The sequence below is a fragment of the Haliotis rufescens genome, unplaced genomic scaffold (genome assembly GCF_023055435.1).
Source record: "Haliotis rufescens isolate VD_foot unplaced genomic scaffold, xgHalRufe1.0.p SCAF_6, whole genome shotgun sequence".
Classification (NCBI taxonomy): domain Eukaryota; kingdom Metazoa; phylum Mollusca; class Gastropoda; order Lepetellida; family Haliotidae; genus Haliotis; species Haliotis rufescens.
Window position 1 is genome coordinate 29,378,561 of NW_025964334.1, and position 19,498 is coordinate 29,398,058.

A 19,498-nucleotide genomic window follows, 5' to 3' on the forward strand; every position below is an offset into this window, starting at 1 on the left:
AACTCACCAATCAAGCGAAAGTTAAATGTTGTTTCAGCAGAGAATATCTTCCACATGACCGCTTCCAGTTTATCTGTGTCATCAGGTGGTAAATGGAGCTTGCGATGTTAATCCAGCATGCCATACTTGTGTCACTTTGATGCAATTTACTGCTTAATATTGCCAGGAATTCTTTCACAAGCAGATTTACACCAGCCTGCCCATTTCCTTTTGGTCGAAAAATGTTTGTTCCACTCGGCAATGTTTGTTAAAGTTAACTAACTTTGTAACTTTAGTATACTATGGATTTTCGCAAATTGGCATATGATTTATTGTTTCATGCCTCTTGTATTATGACACTTAAAAAGTTAGCTCTGATTTTGTGTTTTGATAAGACCATACAAGACTTGTCTAATCGGCAAACACAAAATGGGCCTCCGATTACCGGACATACCCTATTTTGAGATGCCAAACTTAACAGTTTTGTTGGTGTTTTATGAAATAAATGGCAAAAAACAGTTCCTAGTAATACAGCTACATTTTTCTTTTCACATGCAAATACACAGTTATAAAGTACTTAGCCAACAGACCTGATTTGAGGCTAGTGAAATGGCAACCCATTTTTTTACGCTCAATTTTCCTGAAATAGGGTTTGAAGATCCTGTGCTGTAAAATGGCTGTCATAACAGTTTAGTAAAGTAATGTTTCGTGTTGTGTTTGGTTTTATTTCGCTCATGTTGAGGCAAGTTTCCTGTGATTGTCCAGAAACAGATTTGCATTCTTGACTTTTCCAGGACTGCTTCATGGAATGCATTGAAATCTCATTTTTTAGTTGTCCCTGACCATCATGTGGTGAATTTTTGTTCAAATTTATGTTTATATTGTTTTTTTCAAATGGAAAAATAATGTTTGGAGAGAATCTCAACACTAACATCTAGTCTCTGAAATGAAAATATTTTACAGAAAAAAACATTGTTAGATTATCTTAACAAAATATAATCAAAAGAAGCCCAGAGACTCTCTTCATTTTCAGTATTCTAGACTTGCCAACTATTCCAGACTTGCATGGGCTATGTAGAATATATTTGTTTCAGGGTCTATGTGACAGACTATAGACAATCTGCAAAACCAAAGAATCAAAATGGTTGATACATTACATGCATGATCCCACATCAGATTTTGATTTGCTATGTTAATTTATAAGCCTATTACAGAACTCTACACCCATGAAGATCCGGGTTAGAATAGGCCTTCAGCAACCCATTCTTTCTGTAAAAGGCAAAGTCCTATGCTTGTCATAAGAGGTGACTACAGGATTGGGTGGTAAGGCTCACTGACTTGGTTTGATGCATGTCATCATATCCCAATTGTGTAGATTGATGCTCATGATGTCAATCACTGGATTGATTGTCTGGTACAGACTTGATTATTTACAGACTGCCGTCATATAGCTGGAATATTGCTGAGCACGGCATTAAACAACAAACAACAACAATACAGAACTATACTTTTAGATATGGATTGTTTAACTACTGTAACTTGACTGTAACATAGGTCATGTGGCTTCGAGCCATCTAGTCTGACAAGTGGTTCTGATACTTCCTTGTCGATCGGCATGTTTATATCTATGAGTAATTAAGAATGTTTTTATAAATGGAGAAACATAAAAATGAATTGTTTCAAAGTATTCATTCACACGACGATATATGCATGATAATTGGCAATAATATTTGTACATTCCATCTATCAAACACTTAAATTCAGTAAAATGCAGTAGGAAATCTGTTTATTTCAAGGATTTATCTCTAAATTCTAAAGGGTGGTGGGGTAGTCTCGTGTTTGAAGCGTTTGCTTGTCATGCTTAAGACCTTTGTTTGATTCCTCACAAGGATACTTTTCTGGTGCCCACCATCGTGATATTGCTAGAATATTTAAAAAAGCAGCGTAAAACCATACTCACTCTAAATTCTAAAACCTAACTGCTGGTTGCTCATAGCAACACATGACATCATCCCTTGTTTGATGATGTCACTTACAGTGACATCATTGTTTATGCAGAGTGGATATATGTGTTTGTATGTGGTGATATCAATTTAGCATCACTGAACAGTAGTGGGGAAATATTTCACTTATAGATGTGGCTATATCCCTGTCAATAATGTAAGAATTGGATTACTATTATAAAGTCAAAGACATTCTCGGAGGAGGATACAGAAGTTTGTATGAATTCCCAAATTGGATGTAAATATTTTCCAATATAGCTTATCAGGATTAAGAGTAAACAGAAATATTATTCTTTTGCGAAATGTGACTTTTATTATGTTATTTAGAGATGAAATGCTATATTTATCTGCAAATATAAAATTGGTGTTTCAATCGGGTGAAATAACCCTTTTTGCCTGAACTACTTTTAGTCTGCCTGATTGAGACAACTTGCAAGATCAATGAGAAAATATCGTAAATAAAATATTTTAAGGAGATTCTCAACTTGGACAAAATGGCACTTTTTTCTCTGGTTTGTCATTACTATACCCATGTTCACGTTATCTCAGTGGTAAACATGTACTACCATCTTTACTTTCCTTCTAAGATAGGATATAGAGATTATTAGCAGAGTTCCATATTATAAATATTATATGTTAGGAGGGGGCATGGGTGGCCCAGTCGTCCAAGGCGCTGCAATTCGCTGTGCAGAGTTGCGTCCCTTGGGCACACCAGAAACCTATGATTGTGGGTTCGAATCCCGATTCGCCTCGATTATGATTCTAGGTTTGTCAGTACCATACCCATGCTTGTGGGTTTCACAGAAGTGAAACATCTGAAACCTGCATCACTTCGGGCTTTCCTCCCACATTAAGCTGACATGCCGTGATATAACTGGAATACTGTTAAAAGCGGCATTAAACCTAACTCACTCACTCATATGTTGGGAATAAAAATAGTATTATGCATGCCTTCGCCAATCAGGATACATATTATTTATTACTGATATATGATATTTCGACACGAGGGAAATAATGTCTTTATCATTTAGTGTAATTATTATGATGATCAATATTTAAGATGTTATTTCACCAGTGCATGACCATAGTGAATGTAATTTCAAAGCCTCTTGGACCTTGTATTTTTTTCAGTTTGTTTATGAAACCGAAAGTAAACTGTAATGAAAATAAAAATAAAACATCTTTTGACAATGTTTTGTGTGGACGACTCTGTTTTACAATCAGTTGAAATGAAACCACCCACCAGATTTTATTGCTGCTACTGATAAGAAACGGTGAATATTATGTATGAAATCTAATCCAACCATAAATCAGTTATCTCCCGGTATCTGGAAGTTGAAAATGTTTCATTTATTTTTTCAACCACCTAAGTGAATGTTAGGTCCAAAAAAAATTAAACCAACCAATAAATAATCAAAGGCCTTTCACCAGGGTTGGTGTGGGACATGAAGTCATGGAAAAGTCACCAAATTTTAGTTTGAGTTTCCCAGGACTGGAGTAGTTTTGGACAATGGAAAATTAATCTTGGGTCTGGTTGGGGGTGGGGTGTGTATTTTAATACCAGTAATTTTTGGGGGTGATATATCAGTGCCAGGAAATAAACAAAACTCAACCATCTGCCATTTTCCATGTTATTCTGAGTTGACACCTCCCATAGTTTATTTTGTTGTGAGTTTTATTGATATCAGAGTATGGGAAACTGGCATAATACCCTGGTAAAACATGGAAACGTCATGGAAATTTGTCAGGCTAATAGTGAATGGACCCAGTTACAGAAAGACATATGGAAAGTTTGTCAGTTCATTCTAACATACAACTGACAGATGCCATTTCTGTAATTGGATATTTGGACTGATTCACTTTGATAATTATATGAAGTTGTTTGGTGTAGAAAAGCCTACACAGTATATTTGTTTAGGTTTTGTTGCCATGACAATATGTTTCAAATGAATGTCACATTGCTAATGAAGGGTTGTTTCATGAATAATGAATTGGTATGATTCATGTTTCATTCATTTTCTTAAACAATATGCAGGAGGATGAACTTTGGAAATGTTGTTGTCACTGTCAATTTAAAGTTTACAAAAATGGAAATTTCAAGAAAAACGAGTATTTTGGGGGGGTTCTATTTACTTTTGAAGGGACCAAAGAACAAAAAAATAAAGTGGTCTGGCCTAATCAAAACTATTTTTCTCTCATGAATAATCAACATAATAAATATGAAAAGCCAGACTTTTACGGCTGGCAACAGGTTTTCTGCCAAATGTTTAAAATCAAATAACAATGTAATTTATATTCAAGTAAAGAGACTTCTTGACACTGTGGGGACCCCCTGAGTGTCATGTTCTTTAGATCACACGATAAACTCGTAAATATAAGTGCATGTTTTCCAAGAAAGAAAAACTGACATGTATATCACAAAGACTGATGTTTTTCTAAAAGTAGAAACCTGCATGTGAGTGCATGTGTGGTTGATATGGGTCGTATTCAACACCCAGGATGATGTCAGGGATACACGCATTATCTCCGAGCCACATAACTGTCACAGCAGGTCCTACCAAAGTGAAATACAAACTCGTAACTCCAAACTTCCTTGATACCAATCAATGAAATATTGAAAATATAATGTATCTGAGGGAGACATCGTGCATCATCAAGTTTATTTTTGACTTCCGAGGGCAGATAGAATCAAATTAAAATGTGTTTGCCGCCATGGACTTTGCAGGATAGAGGCGTCAAGGGTGGGTTTTGATCTGGGAAGCAGACGGAGATAGTATCGTCTTATTTGATGCTTATTTAAGAGTGGATGAGGCTGACACATTCAATAAGGATACAGCAGTCAAATTTGTGTTGGTTTTGCATGTCATTTCTGTGCAGGGATCAGGAAAATAGATCATGGTCATATCTGAACAAGAGACAGTGGGTAAACTAAATGTTTGCTTAAGAAGGAAGCCTTGGCAGACTGTGAGGAAATTATTTTATTTGTAGACGAAATTGCTTCATTAGGATCCGGTCATCATTCATAAATCAGTGAGGCTCACATTATTAGGTGATTGCCAAGTTTTTATTGTTATTTCAATATTTGTGAAACTGAAGCTAGCTAGGTGTGTGACGAGACATCGGTAACGGGCTAGAATATGGCGTGGAGGAAGATATAATTGGCGGAAGTGTTAAGGAACTGGTGTTGTTAGCATTACACACAACTCTCAACGGAATTCAACAAAGATGTTTGTGATTATTATAGACAGCAGATTTTGTTTGCTTTTGTGAGCGCAGCCTTCAATTTGCTGTTAGTCTTCTTCAAGTTTCCGGTGGAGAAGGTTCGTACATGCTTATTTTATTTATAATGCTTATATGACTTTAGTTGCCATGGGAACAGGTAGCTTTAAAAAAATGTTATTTATCACGCTGGTAATTGTTGATTATGGAAATGCTGTTATATGTTTAGGTCATATGACATGTGTTTAAAACAAGTCATGACACATTGAGATTTTCACGCTGTCTCTGTATCTAAGTGGAAAAGAAGGGATAAGTTATTTGAACAATATTTCAATAAATTATGACCACATCTTAGGATCATTAGGTATAAAATTATTACATGAATACATTCATGGATGTAAAAGAAATATTAAAGAGTGTTGGTGTATTAAGTTATGTAATTTTAAGGCTACTGCTGTTTTTCCTGTGACTAATCTTTGGTTGAATTGGTAATCTCCTTGTAAATTTCCCCAGACAGTATTCTGTGATTAAATAAAGCAAAATGTTTCATTTTTATAGTCTAGTATATTAGCGTACAAATTTTTAGAGTTGCTTTTGTAATAATAAATATTCCATTTTTATTTAATTCATTTGGAGAAAATTTATTGGGAAAAGGTCATCAACATCCATCTTGGATGTTATATAGAATTTTTAAGGATGCAAACTACATACTGTTACCATTTTTTGCCATAATCCTTAATATCATAAGGGAGCTACCATATGGTTTTCAGGTGGTGGGGGTCTGTATTTTGGTTTGAGACCACCTCTTATCTTTTTAATGTTTAGGAGATCAATTATTTTTTCAAACACAAACAGATGCTGAATTATTTGCTTTTTTAATTAACTGTATTATTTGGACACTTAAATATAGTCTACAAGAAAAGGGCACATTATTTCCCTTCCTACAATGTGAGGCATTTGTAAAAAGAATTCAGTAAAACAGGGACTTAATTATTTATTTTTTTAAATACCGGCCCCTTTTGGAAATCAAATTGTTGTTTCCTAATGCAGAGTTTGTCATGATGCAGGTGTCCTGTGGATTTGATACAAATGATGATGTAGGATGAGGCTCTTCTAGACCGACAGGATCGGCATTATTTAGTAATTAAAGAAACATTTTAGATATTGTTATCAGATCTGTTCATATAAATGTAAACTGGACTCCATTTCAACAATTAAATATTTTGTACATATAAGAACACTACATGTATCAGTAAGGCAAAAATTGGTCCAAAAGGTTTATTTTTAGAGGTTTTGAGGAAGCATTATCTAATATGTAAGCATGAACCTTTCACCCTAAATATTCCTAATCATATCTTCGATACATCTTATTTGTAGCATCTTTTCATCAGTCAGTTCTGGTTTCTACATGCAACGTTTATGATTTTAAGCCCATGCATGACTGTAAATTGTGCTCATGACTCAAAAACTATTCAGTGAGTTATGAAGCCTCCCAGCTTTCATAGGCTAGGTGAAACCCTGAGGTCATATTGTCAGCTCAATAAGTGAAGTTGTGGCACAGTTGAAGCATTTACCTGTACCTCCGTTGTCTTGTGGATAGAGGGCATGTACGCACGCAGCCCCGCACGCATGCCCCGCATGCATGCCCCACACGCACCCCCCGCACGCACACACGCAAATGGTTACTGGGGACACTTGGGTTACTGGGGACACTTGGTAACTGGGGACACTTGGGTTACTGGGGACACTTTGGTTACTGGGGACACTTGAGTTACTGGGGACACTTGGTAACTGGGGACACTTTGGTTACTGGGGACACTTGGGTTACTGGGGACACTTTGGTTACTGGGGACACTTGGTTACTGGGGACACTTGGGTTACTGGGGACACTTGGTTACTGGGGACACTTGGTTACTAGGGACACTTGGTTACTGGGGACACTTTGGTTACTGGGGACACTTGGTTACTGGGGACACGAGGGTTACTGGGGACACTTGGGTTACTGGGGACACTTGGGTTACTGGGGACACTTGGGTTACTGGGGACACTTGGGTTACTGGGGACACTTGGGTTACTGGGGACACTTGGTTACTGGGGACACTTGGTTACTGGGGACACTTTGGTTACTGGGGACACCTGGGATACTGGGGACACTTGGGTTACTGGGGACACTTGGGTTACTGGGGACACTTGGTTACTGGGGACACTTGGGTTACTGGGGACACTTGGTTACTGGGGACACTTGGGTTACTAGGGACACATGGGTTACTGGGGACACTTGGGTTACTGGGGACACTTGGGTTACTGGGGACACGAGGGTTACTGGGGACACTAGGGTTACTAGGGACACATGGGTTACTGGGGGCACGAGGGTTACTGGGGACACTTGGTTACTAGGGACACTTGGGTTACTGGGGACACATGTGTTACTGGGGACACTTGGGTTACTGGGGACACTTGGGTTACTGGGGACACATGGGTTACTTGGGACACGAGGGTTACTGGGGACACTTGGGTTACTGGGGACACATGGGTTACTTGGGACACGAGGGTTACTGGGGACACTTGGGTTACTGGGGACACATGGGTTACTTGGGACACGAGGGTTACTGGGGACACATGGATTACTTGGGACACGAGGGTTACTGGGGACACTTGGGTTACTGGGGACACATGGGTTACTTGGGACACGAGGGTTACTGGGGACACTTGGGTTACTGGGGACACATGGGTTACTGGGGACACTTGGGTTACTGGGGACACATGGGTTACTGGGGACACATGGGTTACTGGAGACACTTGGGTTACTGGGGACACATGGGTTACTGGGGACACTTGGGTTACTGGGGACACGAGGGTTACTGGGGACACGAGGGTTACTGGGGACACTTGGTTACTAGGGACACTTGGGTTACTGGGGACACATGGGTTACTGGGGACACTTGGTTACTGGGGACACTTGGGTTACTGGGGACACCTGGGTTCCTGGGGACACGAGGGTTACTGGGGACACTTGGTTACTAGGGACACTTAGGTTACTGGGGACACATGGGTTACTGGGGACACTTGGGTTACTGGGGACACGAGGGTTACTGGGGACACGAGGGTTACTGGGGACACGAGGGTTACTGGGGACACTTGGGTTACTGGGGACACTTGGTTACTGGGGACACTTGGGTTACTGGGGACACCTGGGTTCCTGGGGACACGAGGGTTACTGGGGACACTTGGTTACTAGGGACACTTAGGTTACTGGGGACACATGGGTTACTGGGGACACATGGGTTACTGGGGACACTTGGGTTACTGGGGACACATGGGTTACTGGAGACACTTGGGTTACTGGGGACACTTGGGTTATTGGGGACAGTTTAAGAACCATCTCGTTTTTAACTTTATTGTTTCATTTTCATGTTTGTCACTTTCAGAGCTACTACTGCACAATATTTATTTATGTACAAATTCCTTCCAGCTATAACTTTTTGTAACATGAAAACACCTAATTGATTTGAATATCACTGAATCTGTTGAGGATCATTCAATTCATCTTGTACGGAGCACAGCTTGAGTAACTTGTTAGGTAGTCACCCATATCAGGGTTTCACCTAGGCCAACTTGGTCTTCTGAAATACAAATAAATACAAGTAAATATTACCAACTAGGAATACAAAATGTCCCTCATCATAGTTATTATGTTATGGTTATTGGTTTGGTCAAATAAACTTGTATTTCGCTGATATAGTGATAACAAGACAAAGAGGAAAAATCTTTTGTGCCTCAATTTACGCCATTCCTTTGAATGCAATGTTAAAATATTAGGTTTGAAATAATAACTATCATGTGTAGTTCAATATATTTTGATTGCTCACCAGTAGTTAGCAGAGTCTATGTTTCAAAATTCATTGTGTTGGAGTTGTATATATAATTTATAAATGAAGAATTTGTGTTCGAAAAAAGCTGCCATATTTCATTATGGGTTGCTTGTTTGATAGTAATTAATTAAGTCTTATTCGTTTAGTTATATATTTCCAAATTTTGTAGGTTTTAGAACAGATGTTTAGGATTACCTTTCCAACTGTGCTGTTTAATCCCCTGACAATCTGTTCCAACAGATGTCATTCCACAGGGATGGTGACAGGCCTGTTGGATGTATACCTTAGAAAAAGACTGTCATGTCTATTTGAATTTTCTTGATCCTCTGACACATGCAAGGCAATTTAACACGATTTATTGGGGGTTTTTATTATTGAAAAATTTGCAGGTGAGAAAATCAATAAAGTCAGCTGGTTTGTAAAATAGATAGCTTTCACAGTGGGTTGTCATGTATGAATATTGATATTACTCAACTTGGAGTCTAGGTCTCAATCTGTTAGCAGGAGGGGGGGGGGGGGGGGGGGGGGGGGGGGGGGGGGTAGGGGATGGGGGGGGGGGGGGGGGGGGGGGGGGGGTGTCAGGGAGGATGGTGTCAGTGGCCCAGTGGCCTAAAATGCACAAACTTGTTTTGCCAGGTGTTTTGCCCCCATATTTATCCTGATTTTAATCCTTGGTCTGTTGGAAACCAGATTTGTCCTGATTTTAATCCTTGGTCTGTAGGAAACCAGATTTGTCCTGATTTTAATCCTTGGTCTGCTGGAAACCAGATTTGTCCTGATTTAAATCCTTGGTCTGTTGGAAACCAGAATTGTCCTGATTTTAATCCTTGGTCTGTTGGAAACCAGATTTGTCCTGATTTAATCCTTGGTCCGTTGGAAACCAAATTTGTCCTGATTTGAATATTTGGTCTGTTGGAAACCAGATTTGTCCTGATTTTAACCCTTGGTCTGCTGGAAACCAGATATGTCCTGATTTTAATCCTTGGTCTGCTGGAAACCAGATTTGTCCTTATTTTGATATTTGGTCTGTTGGAAACCAGATTTGTCTTGACTTTAATATTTGGTCTGTTGGAAACCAGATTTGTCCTGATTTAATCCTTGGTCCGTTGGAAACCAAATTTGTCCTGATTTGAATATTTGGTCTGTTGGAAACCAGATTTGTCCTGATTTTAACCCTTGGTCTGCTGGAAACCAGATATGTCCTGATTTTAATCCTTGGTCTGCTGGAAACCAGATTTGTCCTCATTTTGATATTTGGTCTGTTGGAAACCAGATTTGTCTTGACTTTAATATTTGGTCTGTTGGAAACAAGATTTGTCAATCTTAACCCTTGGTCTGTTGGAAACCAGATTTGTCCTTATTTTGATATTTGGTCTGTTGGAAACCAGATTTGTCCTGACTTTAATATTTGGTCTGTTGGAAACAACATTTGTCAATCTTAACCCTTGGTCTGCTGGAAACCAGATTTGTCCTGATTTTAATATTTGGTCTGTTGGAAACCAGATTTGTCCTGATTTTAATCCTTGGTCTGTTTGAAACCAGATTTGTCCTGATTTTAATATTTGGTCTGTTGGAAACCAGATTGATCCTGATTTTGATCCTTTGATTGAACCCCATTTCACCTCACCATAAGGACACCCTCATTCTCTCCTGCTGGGGACATGGGTGGCCGTGTGGTCCCAAAGGTGTACCGGAAACCAATGACCATGGGTTCGAAGTCCTGGTTTATCCTGATTGTTTGTGGGTTTGTCAGCACCATAGCCGTGCTCGTGGGTTTACCAAACTGGTAAATGTCTAAGACCTGCATCTCTTTAGGTTTTTCTCCTCCATCAACCTGACATGCCGTCATATTACCAAAATGCTGTTCAAAATGGTGTAAACCAAATATACTACAGTGGGTACATTTTTCAGCTGAGTGTATTTCCTTATCAAAGTAAGGTGGGCACGCCAAAGGCTCACATAACACAGACCCATGAAGATCTGGATTAGAATAGGTCTTCATGCTTGTTGTAAGAGGCTACTAACAGATTCGGGTGGTCAGACTCACTGGCTTGGTTGATACATGTCTTCATATTGCTTGGAACGATGCTCATGGTATCAATCACTGGATTGTCTGGTCCAGACTTGATTATTTCAGACCACCATCATTTAGCTCTAGTATTGCTGAGTGCGGGTTTAAACAACATACAAACAGATAACATAACACAATTTCACTTCATAAAGTGTACTTATCATAATCATGATAACCAAGTAGGTCATTATAACAGTAGATGAAATCTCGCCACGCAAGATCCCATAGATTTTTTTACCAATAAACCCTTCATCATGGCCTCAATGACCTCACACACATTTATGTTTTGCGTAAGTAACCACTTTCGGTAAGTTCATTAGACATTTTAAACCCAAACAGTCCATTAAAGACGCAGTGGGCCTTGCTAATCAGAAAAATGTGCTCCAATAGGCACATTGATCTGATGATGTCATCCGGTCGAACAATCTCGTGGATGGTCTGGACTTGAAGGTTCGGACTCATGATCGAAACGATCAAGTACCAAACAGTATGTTGGCCGCTACAAGCGGGTAAGAAAATATGCACATATATGAGTATATGAATTTTGAACACCATGAGCCCTTTGTGTCACGTTTGACACAATCTTGATAAGAATCATACAGGTGAGTCACCCGCTAACCTAGACATTTTTCACTTTTGCAAAAATTGGGAAAAGTTTACTCTGGACTCTTGGATTCTACAGACAGTGAAGGGATTCGAATTTCACCTGGGGTCTCTTCCAGTCCAAAACCCCATTCACATCTACCTCATTCAGAGGAACATGTGAAATTCAAAAGATGCTCACAAAGAAAGTCATAGAAAGGGTTCCTGTTCTGTCGTCAGAACAAGGCCAGTTTCTAACCCAATGCTGGTAGTGCCAAAGAAAAATGGCAGTAACAGACCCATCATAAACCTAAAAGCTCTAAATGCTTGTATCCCGTACAAGCACTTGAAGGTGGAAGGCTTGCATCTTCCGAGAGATTTGATTCGCCAGGGAGATAACATGTGCAAACTCGACCCCGAGGATGCGTTCTTCAGTATGCCAATAGCCTCACACCTGAAGAAGGTCCTCCGCTTTCACTGGGAGAGTGCCCTTTACCAATTTTGGTGCATGCCCTTCTGACATGCCCCCGACCCTCCTCGAGTGTACAGGAAACTACTAAGTCCAGTAGTCTTGCACAGAATTGGGTATCCAGCTGATTCATTATTGGGACGACATCATTTGTCACTCTGTTGTTCATTCTCCAAACTCTAGGATTTGTGATAAACTGAAAAAAGTCAATTTTGACTCCGTCTCAGTCCATAACTTTCCTTGGGTTTCAGATCATCTCGAGATCTGAATTATATTTTACCCCCAGAGAAGGTAGACAATATCCTTACATCCTGTCATCACTTAATGAAGGGAGGGAATGTAAATTTAAGAAATCTGGCAAGTCTCATCAGACAGATGAGAGCCATTATTTCACCTCAGCTCCACTGCAGATACCTCCAAATGCATGCAAGCAAGGAGCTACTGCCACAGTTACGAGACAAAGACTTCTCTGTCACAGGACTGTTTGAAAGAAATGAAGTGGTGTGTGAACAACCTGTCCAACTTCAATGGCAAGCCAATCATTGCAGCCCACCAGACCTGATCCTACAAACAGATGCATCATGACTAGGATGGGGTGTCATAGGTGGGCAAATGTCGACGGGCTGCCTGTGGTCTCTGGAGGAGAAGAAATTGCACATAAATGCCCTGTAGTCTCAAAGCTATTGTCCTCTCTCTTCTATCATTTTGCAGAGCCAGCAACAACAAATCTCATTTGGTTCAGGCAGACAACCAGACAGCTATGGCCAATGTGAAAAGCTTGTGAGGGAAAAAATCTCAGAAGTTGATTCTATCACCAAGAAACTATGGGACTTTAATTAAAAAAAACAGCTGTCACTAACAGAGGTTTACCATCCAGGGATAGAGAACCTCTGAGCAGACTGGGAGCCCCGTCACCTCCAAGACTTGAGCAACTGGAAGCTCATTCCAGACTTGTTCATTTAGTTTAAGATGATTTGGGGCCCATTCTCGATGGAGACTAATGTACCAGATGAAGCCCTTTTGCATTTGGAGACCAGACCCTTGAGCTCAACCGAAGAATGCCTTCCTGATAATGGAACCAAGGGATGGGGTATTCCTTCCCCCCAATCTCCTTGCTAGGCCGATGTCTATGGAAGACCAGGAGGGGGAGATATTGTGATAATAACCCCTGTATGGCGAAACCAAGCATGGTACGCTGTCTTGCTGGAGATGTCAATTGCTATATGTATCCTGCTTCAAGTAGCAAATTTGATATCTTTTCCACTGAATCAGCCACACCCACAGGTGGCAAACAACACCCTCACATTGGCAGCCTGGGAGGTTTCAGGTGCGGTGTCAAGACAAGAGGCGTAACAGAGAAAGCTTCTGAACTCCTCTCCCACCAGTGGCAGCTAGCCAGGGACACCAGGTGCTGACAATATTGCCTGGAACAGGTGGACTTGCTGGTGTGATCAAAGGAAGATTGATCCCTTTCAGACCTCTGTTGAGTCTCTATTAGACTACCTTGCACACTTGTATAGTGAAAATAGTCAATGCAGAACTATTAACACCACTCGGTCTGATTTTGTCAGCCTTTCATCCAGTCTTTGAAGGTTATCCAGTTGGACAACATCCCTTAGTTAAGAGATGGATGTCTGCGATTTTTAACCAGAAACCTCTAACCCCAAGGTTTTCAACATTATGGGATGTGAATGTGATATTGAAATACCTATAGTTTCTTGAGACTAACACTTCATTGAATGATAAGCTACTGTCAGAGAAATTGGCGATACTGCTGATGCTCACCTCAGTGAGCAGGGACCCGTTCCACAAAGCGATCTTAGCGCTACGACTGTCGTAAGCCTATGTTAAAGTATGGGAGTTACGATCATCTTACCGTTAGGATCGCTTTGTGGAACAGGGCCCAGGTCCTCAGAACTCACCTCTCTGAACACTCAGCACATGATTGACAGAGGGCAGGAGAGGGAGTTTAATCTTACAATACCTACTAAAGTTAGAGAAACTGGAGCTAAACCCAAATCTTAGACTTGAGGACATACAATGACGTTCCTGCACTGTGTGTCATTGTGTATGTTTAGGTTTATCTGAAGAGAACAGCCACTTCGAGGACGCTGGATCAAATCTACTTCTGAGTTATGTGAAACCTCACACACCGGTTTCCCCTCCTACAGTGGCAAGATTTGTCACCAATTTTTTGGGTGCAGCCAGCTTTGATACTATCCCTGCAGAAAAATGTAAACTGTACATGTCACTCATATATATATGTATCGTTTTCTAGCGACACTAATGTATCATGGCTAGGGCTGGCTAAAAGAATTGATAATCAGAATCATCATCGATGGGAAGAAATATTTACGTTTATCGATTTGAAAATTGTGTCATCGATAATATCTTATAAAAACAATTGTGATGAAATAAAGTTTAAGTTTTCGAAAACAGACTTGTTACTGTCAATCATGTCAATTACAAAAGACGGAAAACAACTGTTGTTGTTTTAACTTAAATGTCCACTAAGTAATCTGAGCATCAATGTGTCAGTACTCACCAGTGGCATGAAGTATGTTGATTTCTTTCGAACCTTTTTGCATATTTACTTCTCTGATATTTATAGATAATTGAATTGATCGATATTTAGTTAACAATTATCAATTTCTATGATTGGTATCAATAGGAACCCCTAATCATGGCACAGTATCAATACTATCATGATGGACCGAATGTTAGGCGAATTGTTCCACCCCTAGTGGCCAGGCATTTCATCACCTCCATATCACACAGAAGAACCACATACCCACAGTTTCCTGGGTAGGTCCCCAGTTGCCCTTGTTTGTTCTAAGAGCCGACTGATGAGGACTGGGTGCTCACCATGTGTGTCGCGGCTGATTGTATGACGTGGCTGATTGTGTGTCATGGCTGATTGTGTGTCATGGCTGATTGTGTGTTGTGGCCGATTGCGTGACGTGGCTGATTGTGTGACATGGCTGATTGTGTGTCATGGCTGATTGTGTGTCGCGGCTGATTGTGTGACGTGGCTGATTGTGTGACGTGGCTGATTGTGTGACGTGGCTGATTGTGTGTCGTGGCTGATTGCGTGACGTGGCTGATTGTGTGACGTGGCTGATTGTTTGTCGTGGCTGATTGTTTGTCATGGCTGATTGCGCGACGTGGCTGATTGCGCGACGTGGCTGATTGTGTGACGTGGCTGATTGTGTGACGTGGCTGATTGCGTGACGTGGCTGATTGTGTGTCATGGCTGATTGTATGACGTGGCTGATTGTGTGTCGTGGCTGATTGCGCGTCGTGGCTGATTGTATTACGTGGCTGATTGCGTGACGTGGCTGATTGTGTGTCATGGCTGATTGTGTGACGTGGCTAATTGTGTGATGTGGCTGATTGTGTGTCATTGCTGATTGTGTGATGTGGCTGATTGTGTGACATGGCTGATTGTGTGTCGTGGCTGATTGCGTGTCGTGGCTGATTGCGTGACGTGGCTAATTGTGTGATGTGGCTGATTGTGTGTCATGGCTGATTGTTTGTCATGGCTGATTGTATGACATGGCTGATTGTATGACATGGCTGATTGTATGTCGTGGCTGATTGTGTGTCATGGCTGATTGCGTGTCGTGGCTGATTGCGTGACGTGGCTGATTGTGTGTCGTGGCTGATTGTGTGTCATGGCTGATTGTATGACGTGGCTGATTGCGTGTCGTGGCTGATTGTGTGACGTGGCTGATTGTGTGTCGTGGCTGATTGTGTGTCATGGCTGATTGTATGACGTGGCTGATTGTGTGTCGTGGCTGATTGTTTGTCATGGCTAATTGTATGACGTGGCTGATTGCGTGACGTGGCTGATTGTGTGTTGTGGCTGATTGCGCGACGTGGCTGATTGTGTGACGTGGCTGATTGTGTGACGTGGCTGATTGTGTGTCGTGGCTGATTGCGTGACGTGGCTGATTGCGTGACGCGGCTGATTGCATATCGTGGCTGATTGCGCGACGTGGCTGATTGTGTGACGTGGCTGATTGTGTGACGTGGCTGATTGCGCGACGTGGCTGATTGCGTGACTTGGCTGATTGTGTGACGTGGCTGATTGCGCGACGTGGCTGATTGCGCGACGTGGCTGATTGTGTGACGTGGCTGATTGTGTGACGTGGCTGATTGTGTGATGTGGCTGATTGTGTGACGTGGCTGATTGCGTGATGTGGCTGATTGTGTGACGTGGCTGATTGCGTGACGTGGCTGATTGCGCGTCGTGGCTTATTGCGCGACGTGGCTGATTGTGTGACGTGGCTGATTGTGTCATCTTGCCCAGAAGGCACACATCATTGCCCATTCTATCAACAAGGCTTTTTCGCAGTCCAGACTAGATTATTTACCAGCTTACATTTTAATCCAGGAACAAAGCTGAGCCTGGTGTAAATAGAGACTATGATACGAGCATGTGTGTCATACTGGTTTTTACGAAACAAGTATCAGAATTCTTGTATTTCCTGAGCGAGAGCGAGGGCAGTACATGAATTCTTACATGAGTTTCGTAAAACCAGTATGACACTCATGTGAGTGTAATAATTTCTTTATCACACAATATTTCTTAATCCTTTTGAGCTCCCCTTTACAAAATTGCACTGTTCACCACCACTGTCCTCAAAAACCACAATTTGTTGAATGACTTGAACAATCTTCAGCTCTGACGTCATTTCCAGTGTGACGTCATCCGTCCTTACATCACAATGACATTTAAATTACGTCAATAATGTCGTCCAGATGATGGAAACAATGTGCGAGAAGTGATATTTGCACTAGTGCATAAACGATTTTTATGAACTCGGTTATTTCTAACCTGTGGGTAATAAAACACAATGCCCACTAATGAAGAGGCGTATGGTATTGTGAACATGCAAGTCAAGCCATTCTGCACACCAGATAGATAAGAATCAGAATATTGTCTTGATAAAATGAAAATCATTTCTTTACAAAGCAAAGGTCATCTTCTCATGCGATATATATATCAGTTTTAATCATTCAGTGTGTATCTAACGTGTATTTTTGGGTAAATGCTTTCACATTACAAATTTATAACAACAAAGATACAGTTAAACTTCCTCCTATCAGGTATGAACGCCTTATGCTGAATGACTGTGCCTGCTCCATGATATGAATACTGTGTGGCTATTTGTATGGTGGGCATGTTGCTGCGGTTTCATCTCGGTGTATATTAATGATTTGGAAACCTGACTAGGGTCTGTCACCCGCAATTAGAGAAGTTCACTAAACACAGTCACATGAAGTTGTTCTCAGTCAGCTTAACAAAGAAGTGAACAGTACCTTAATCTGTCAAATAATTTGATCAATTCATATTTAATTCCTTTGCATACATGAATTGTTTTAAATTTGATGTTTTCAATAAACTGTTGGTTTTGGTCATATCTATCATGAGTGGAATAAATTAGACTTTTGCAAGCAGTTTAGGAATGAGTTGGGCATGGGTATGAATATTTAATAAGTGACTTTGATAAGGTAGCACAGTGTAGTCGTGGTTAGATGTGTTGAGATATTCCACAAGTGTGTACATACAATACATTTGAGGAGAGGGACAAGAATTGGTGGAAAACCATGGAGGATTGTTCAGGTGGGTGGCATAGATAATACTAATTCGCGTTTGAAATTATGCATGAAAGTCAAGGATTCCTTGTCAGAACGCAAATGATGAAATTTAATGATTAAGGGGGTTCCTAGATTCAAATTATAAAGGCAAAAACCTCAAGAACCCACACGCAAACACACGCACCCTTAATTTCATGTACTGCTCATGGGTTGATATTTTGACTCGTACCATCATGAGATGGGGTGTAACGGTGCATTTAAGGCTTTTGCGTTATATAGCGATGTGCATGCTTGTGTCTGTTTGTCTGTCTCTCTGTGTCCTTGTCCATGTGCTTGTCCGTGTCCTTGTCCTTGTCCTTGTCTGTGTCCTTGTGCTGGTGCTTGTCCATCTCCGTATCTTGTCCTTGCATTTGCCCCTGTCCTTTTGCTTGTGTTTGTCCTTGTCCTTTTGCTTGTTCTTGTTCTTTTCCTTTTGCTTGTCCATGTTCAGCAAGGGTGGAAACTGAACTTTTACAGTCAGTTAAATCCCTTGCTTCAGGAAGATGAGTTTTGATAGTCGATTTGCAAAACCAGAGCAAACCTCTCCCTTCATTTAGATAATGATAAGACATTAAACATAAGCTAGCTCCCTGTATGCTTGGGTTTATGTCAAACTGGTGGTTTGAAATACACTTACATTTATTAGTGATAAACTGATACCCCCCCATCTGCCCCAATGTTAACTCAGAACCAACCTGAACATGTCCATTCCCCATTCCACTTCCCCACCTCGACCCCCACAAATCTGCTAAACTGTACTTACCCAGGGGGACGATGAAACACTTCCCCACCTTGAGCCCCTCCAATCTGCTCCATGTTAAACTCTACTTACCCAGGGAGACGATGAAACACTTCCCCACCTCGACCCCCACCAATCTGCTCCATGTTAAACTCTACTTACCAAGGGAGACGATGAAACACTTCCCCACCTTGACCCCTACCAATCTGCTCCATGTTAAACTGTACTTACCCAGGGAGACGATGAAACACTTCCCCACCTTGAGCCCCACCAATCTGCTCCATGTTAAACTGTACTTACCCAGGGAGACGATGAAACACTTCCCCACCTCGACCCCCACCAATCTGCTCCATGTTAAACTCTACTTACCCAGGGAGACGATGAAACACTTCCCCACCTTGACCCCTACCAATCTGCTCCATGTTAAACTGTACTTACCCAGGGAGACGATGAAACACTTCCCCACCTCGACCCCCACCAATTTGCTCCATGTTAAACTGTACTTACCCAGGGAGGTGATGTAACACTTGCCCACCTCCACCCCCACCAATCTGCTCCATGTTAAAAAAACATACTTACCCAGGGAGACGATGAAACACTTCCCCACCTTGACCCCCACCAATCTGCTCCATGTTAAACTGTACTTACCCAGGGAGACGATGTAACACTTGCCCACCTCCAACCCCACCAATCTGCTCCATGTTAAACTGTTCTTACCCAGGGAGACAATGTAACATTTTGACACTTTGACAGACTTACAGCTGTATGCAACTTGCAGCAGGATAAGAGTCTGATCGCCATTAGTTCTTCTTGAGACATTCGCCACACCAGACAGTCAACACTTACTGAATTATTCTGGAAACTTCAATTTTAAAACCTATCAATATCCATGTTTTACTGTTTTAAAAAAATCTGAAATCA

The 19,498-nt window shown here is 41.2% G+C and overlaps 1 protein-coding gene across 2 annotated transcripts in view; it reads left to right on the forward strand.

Moving 5' to 3' along the window:
• LOC124141045 (LIM domain only protein 3-like) overlaps positions 1-19,498 on the forward strand; it is a 177,802-nt gene that overhangs the window by 12,751 nt on the left and 145,553 nt on the right. The window contains exon 1 of one of the 2 annotated variants that reach the window (XM_046508913.2): positions 17,748-17,824. The exons of the other annotated variant lie outside the window; for it this stretch is intronic. Within the exon in view, the coding sequence (XP_046364869.1) occupies positions 17,809-17,824 (16 nt within the window). The 5' untranslated portion in view covers positions 17,748-17,808. Of the gene's footprint in view, positions 1-17,747; positions 17,825-19,498 lie in introns of those variants that run through there. 2 annotated transcript variants of the gene reach the window in all.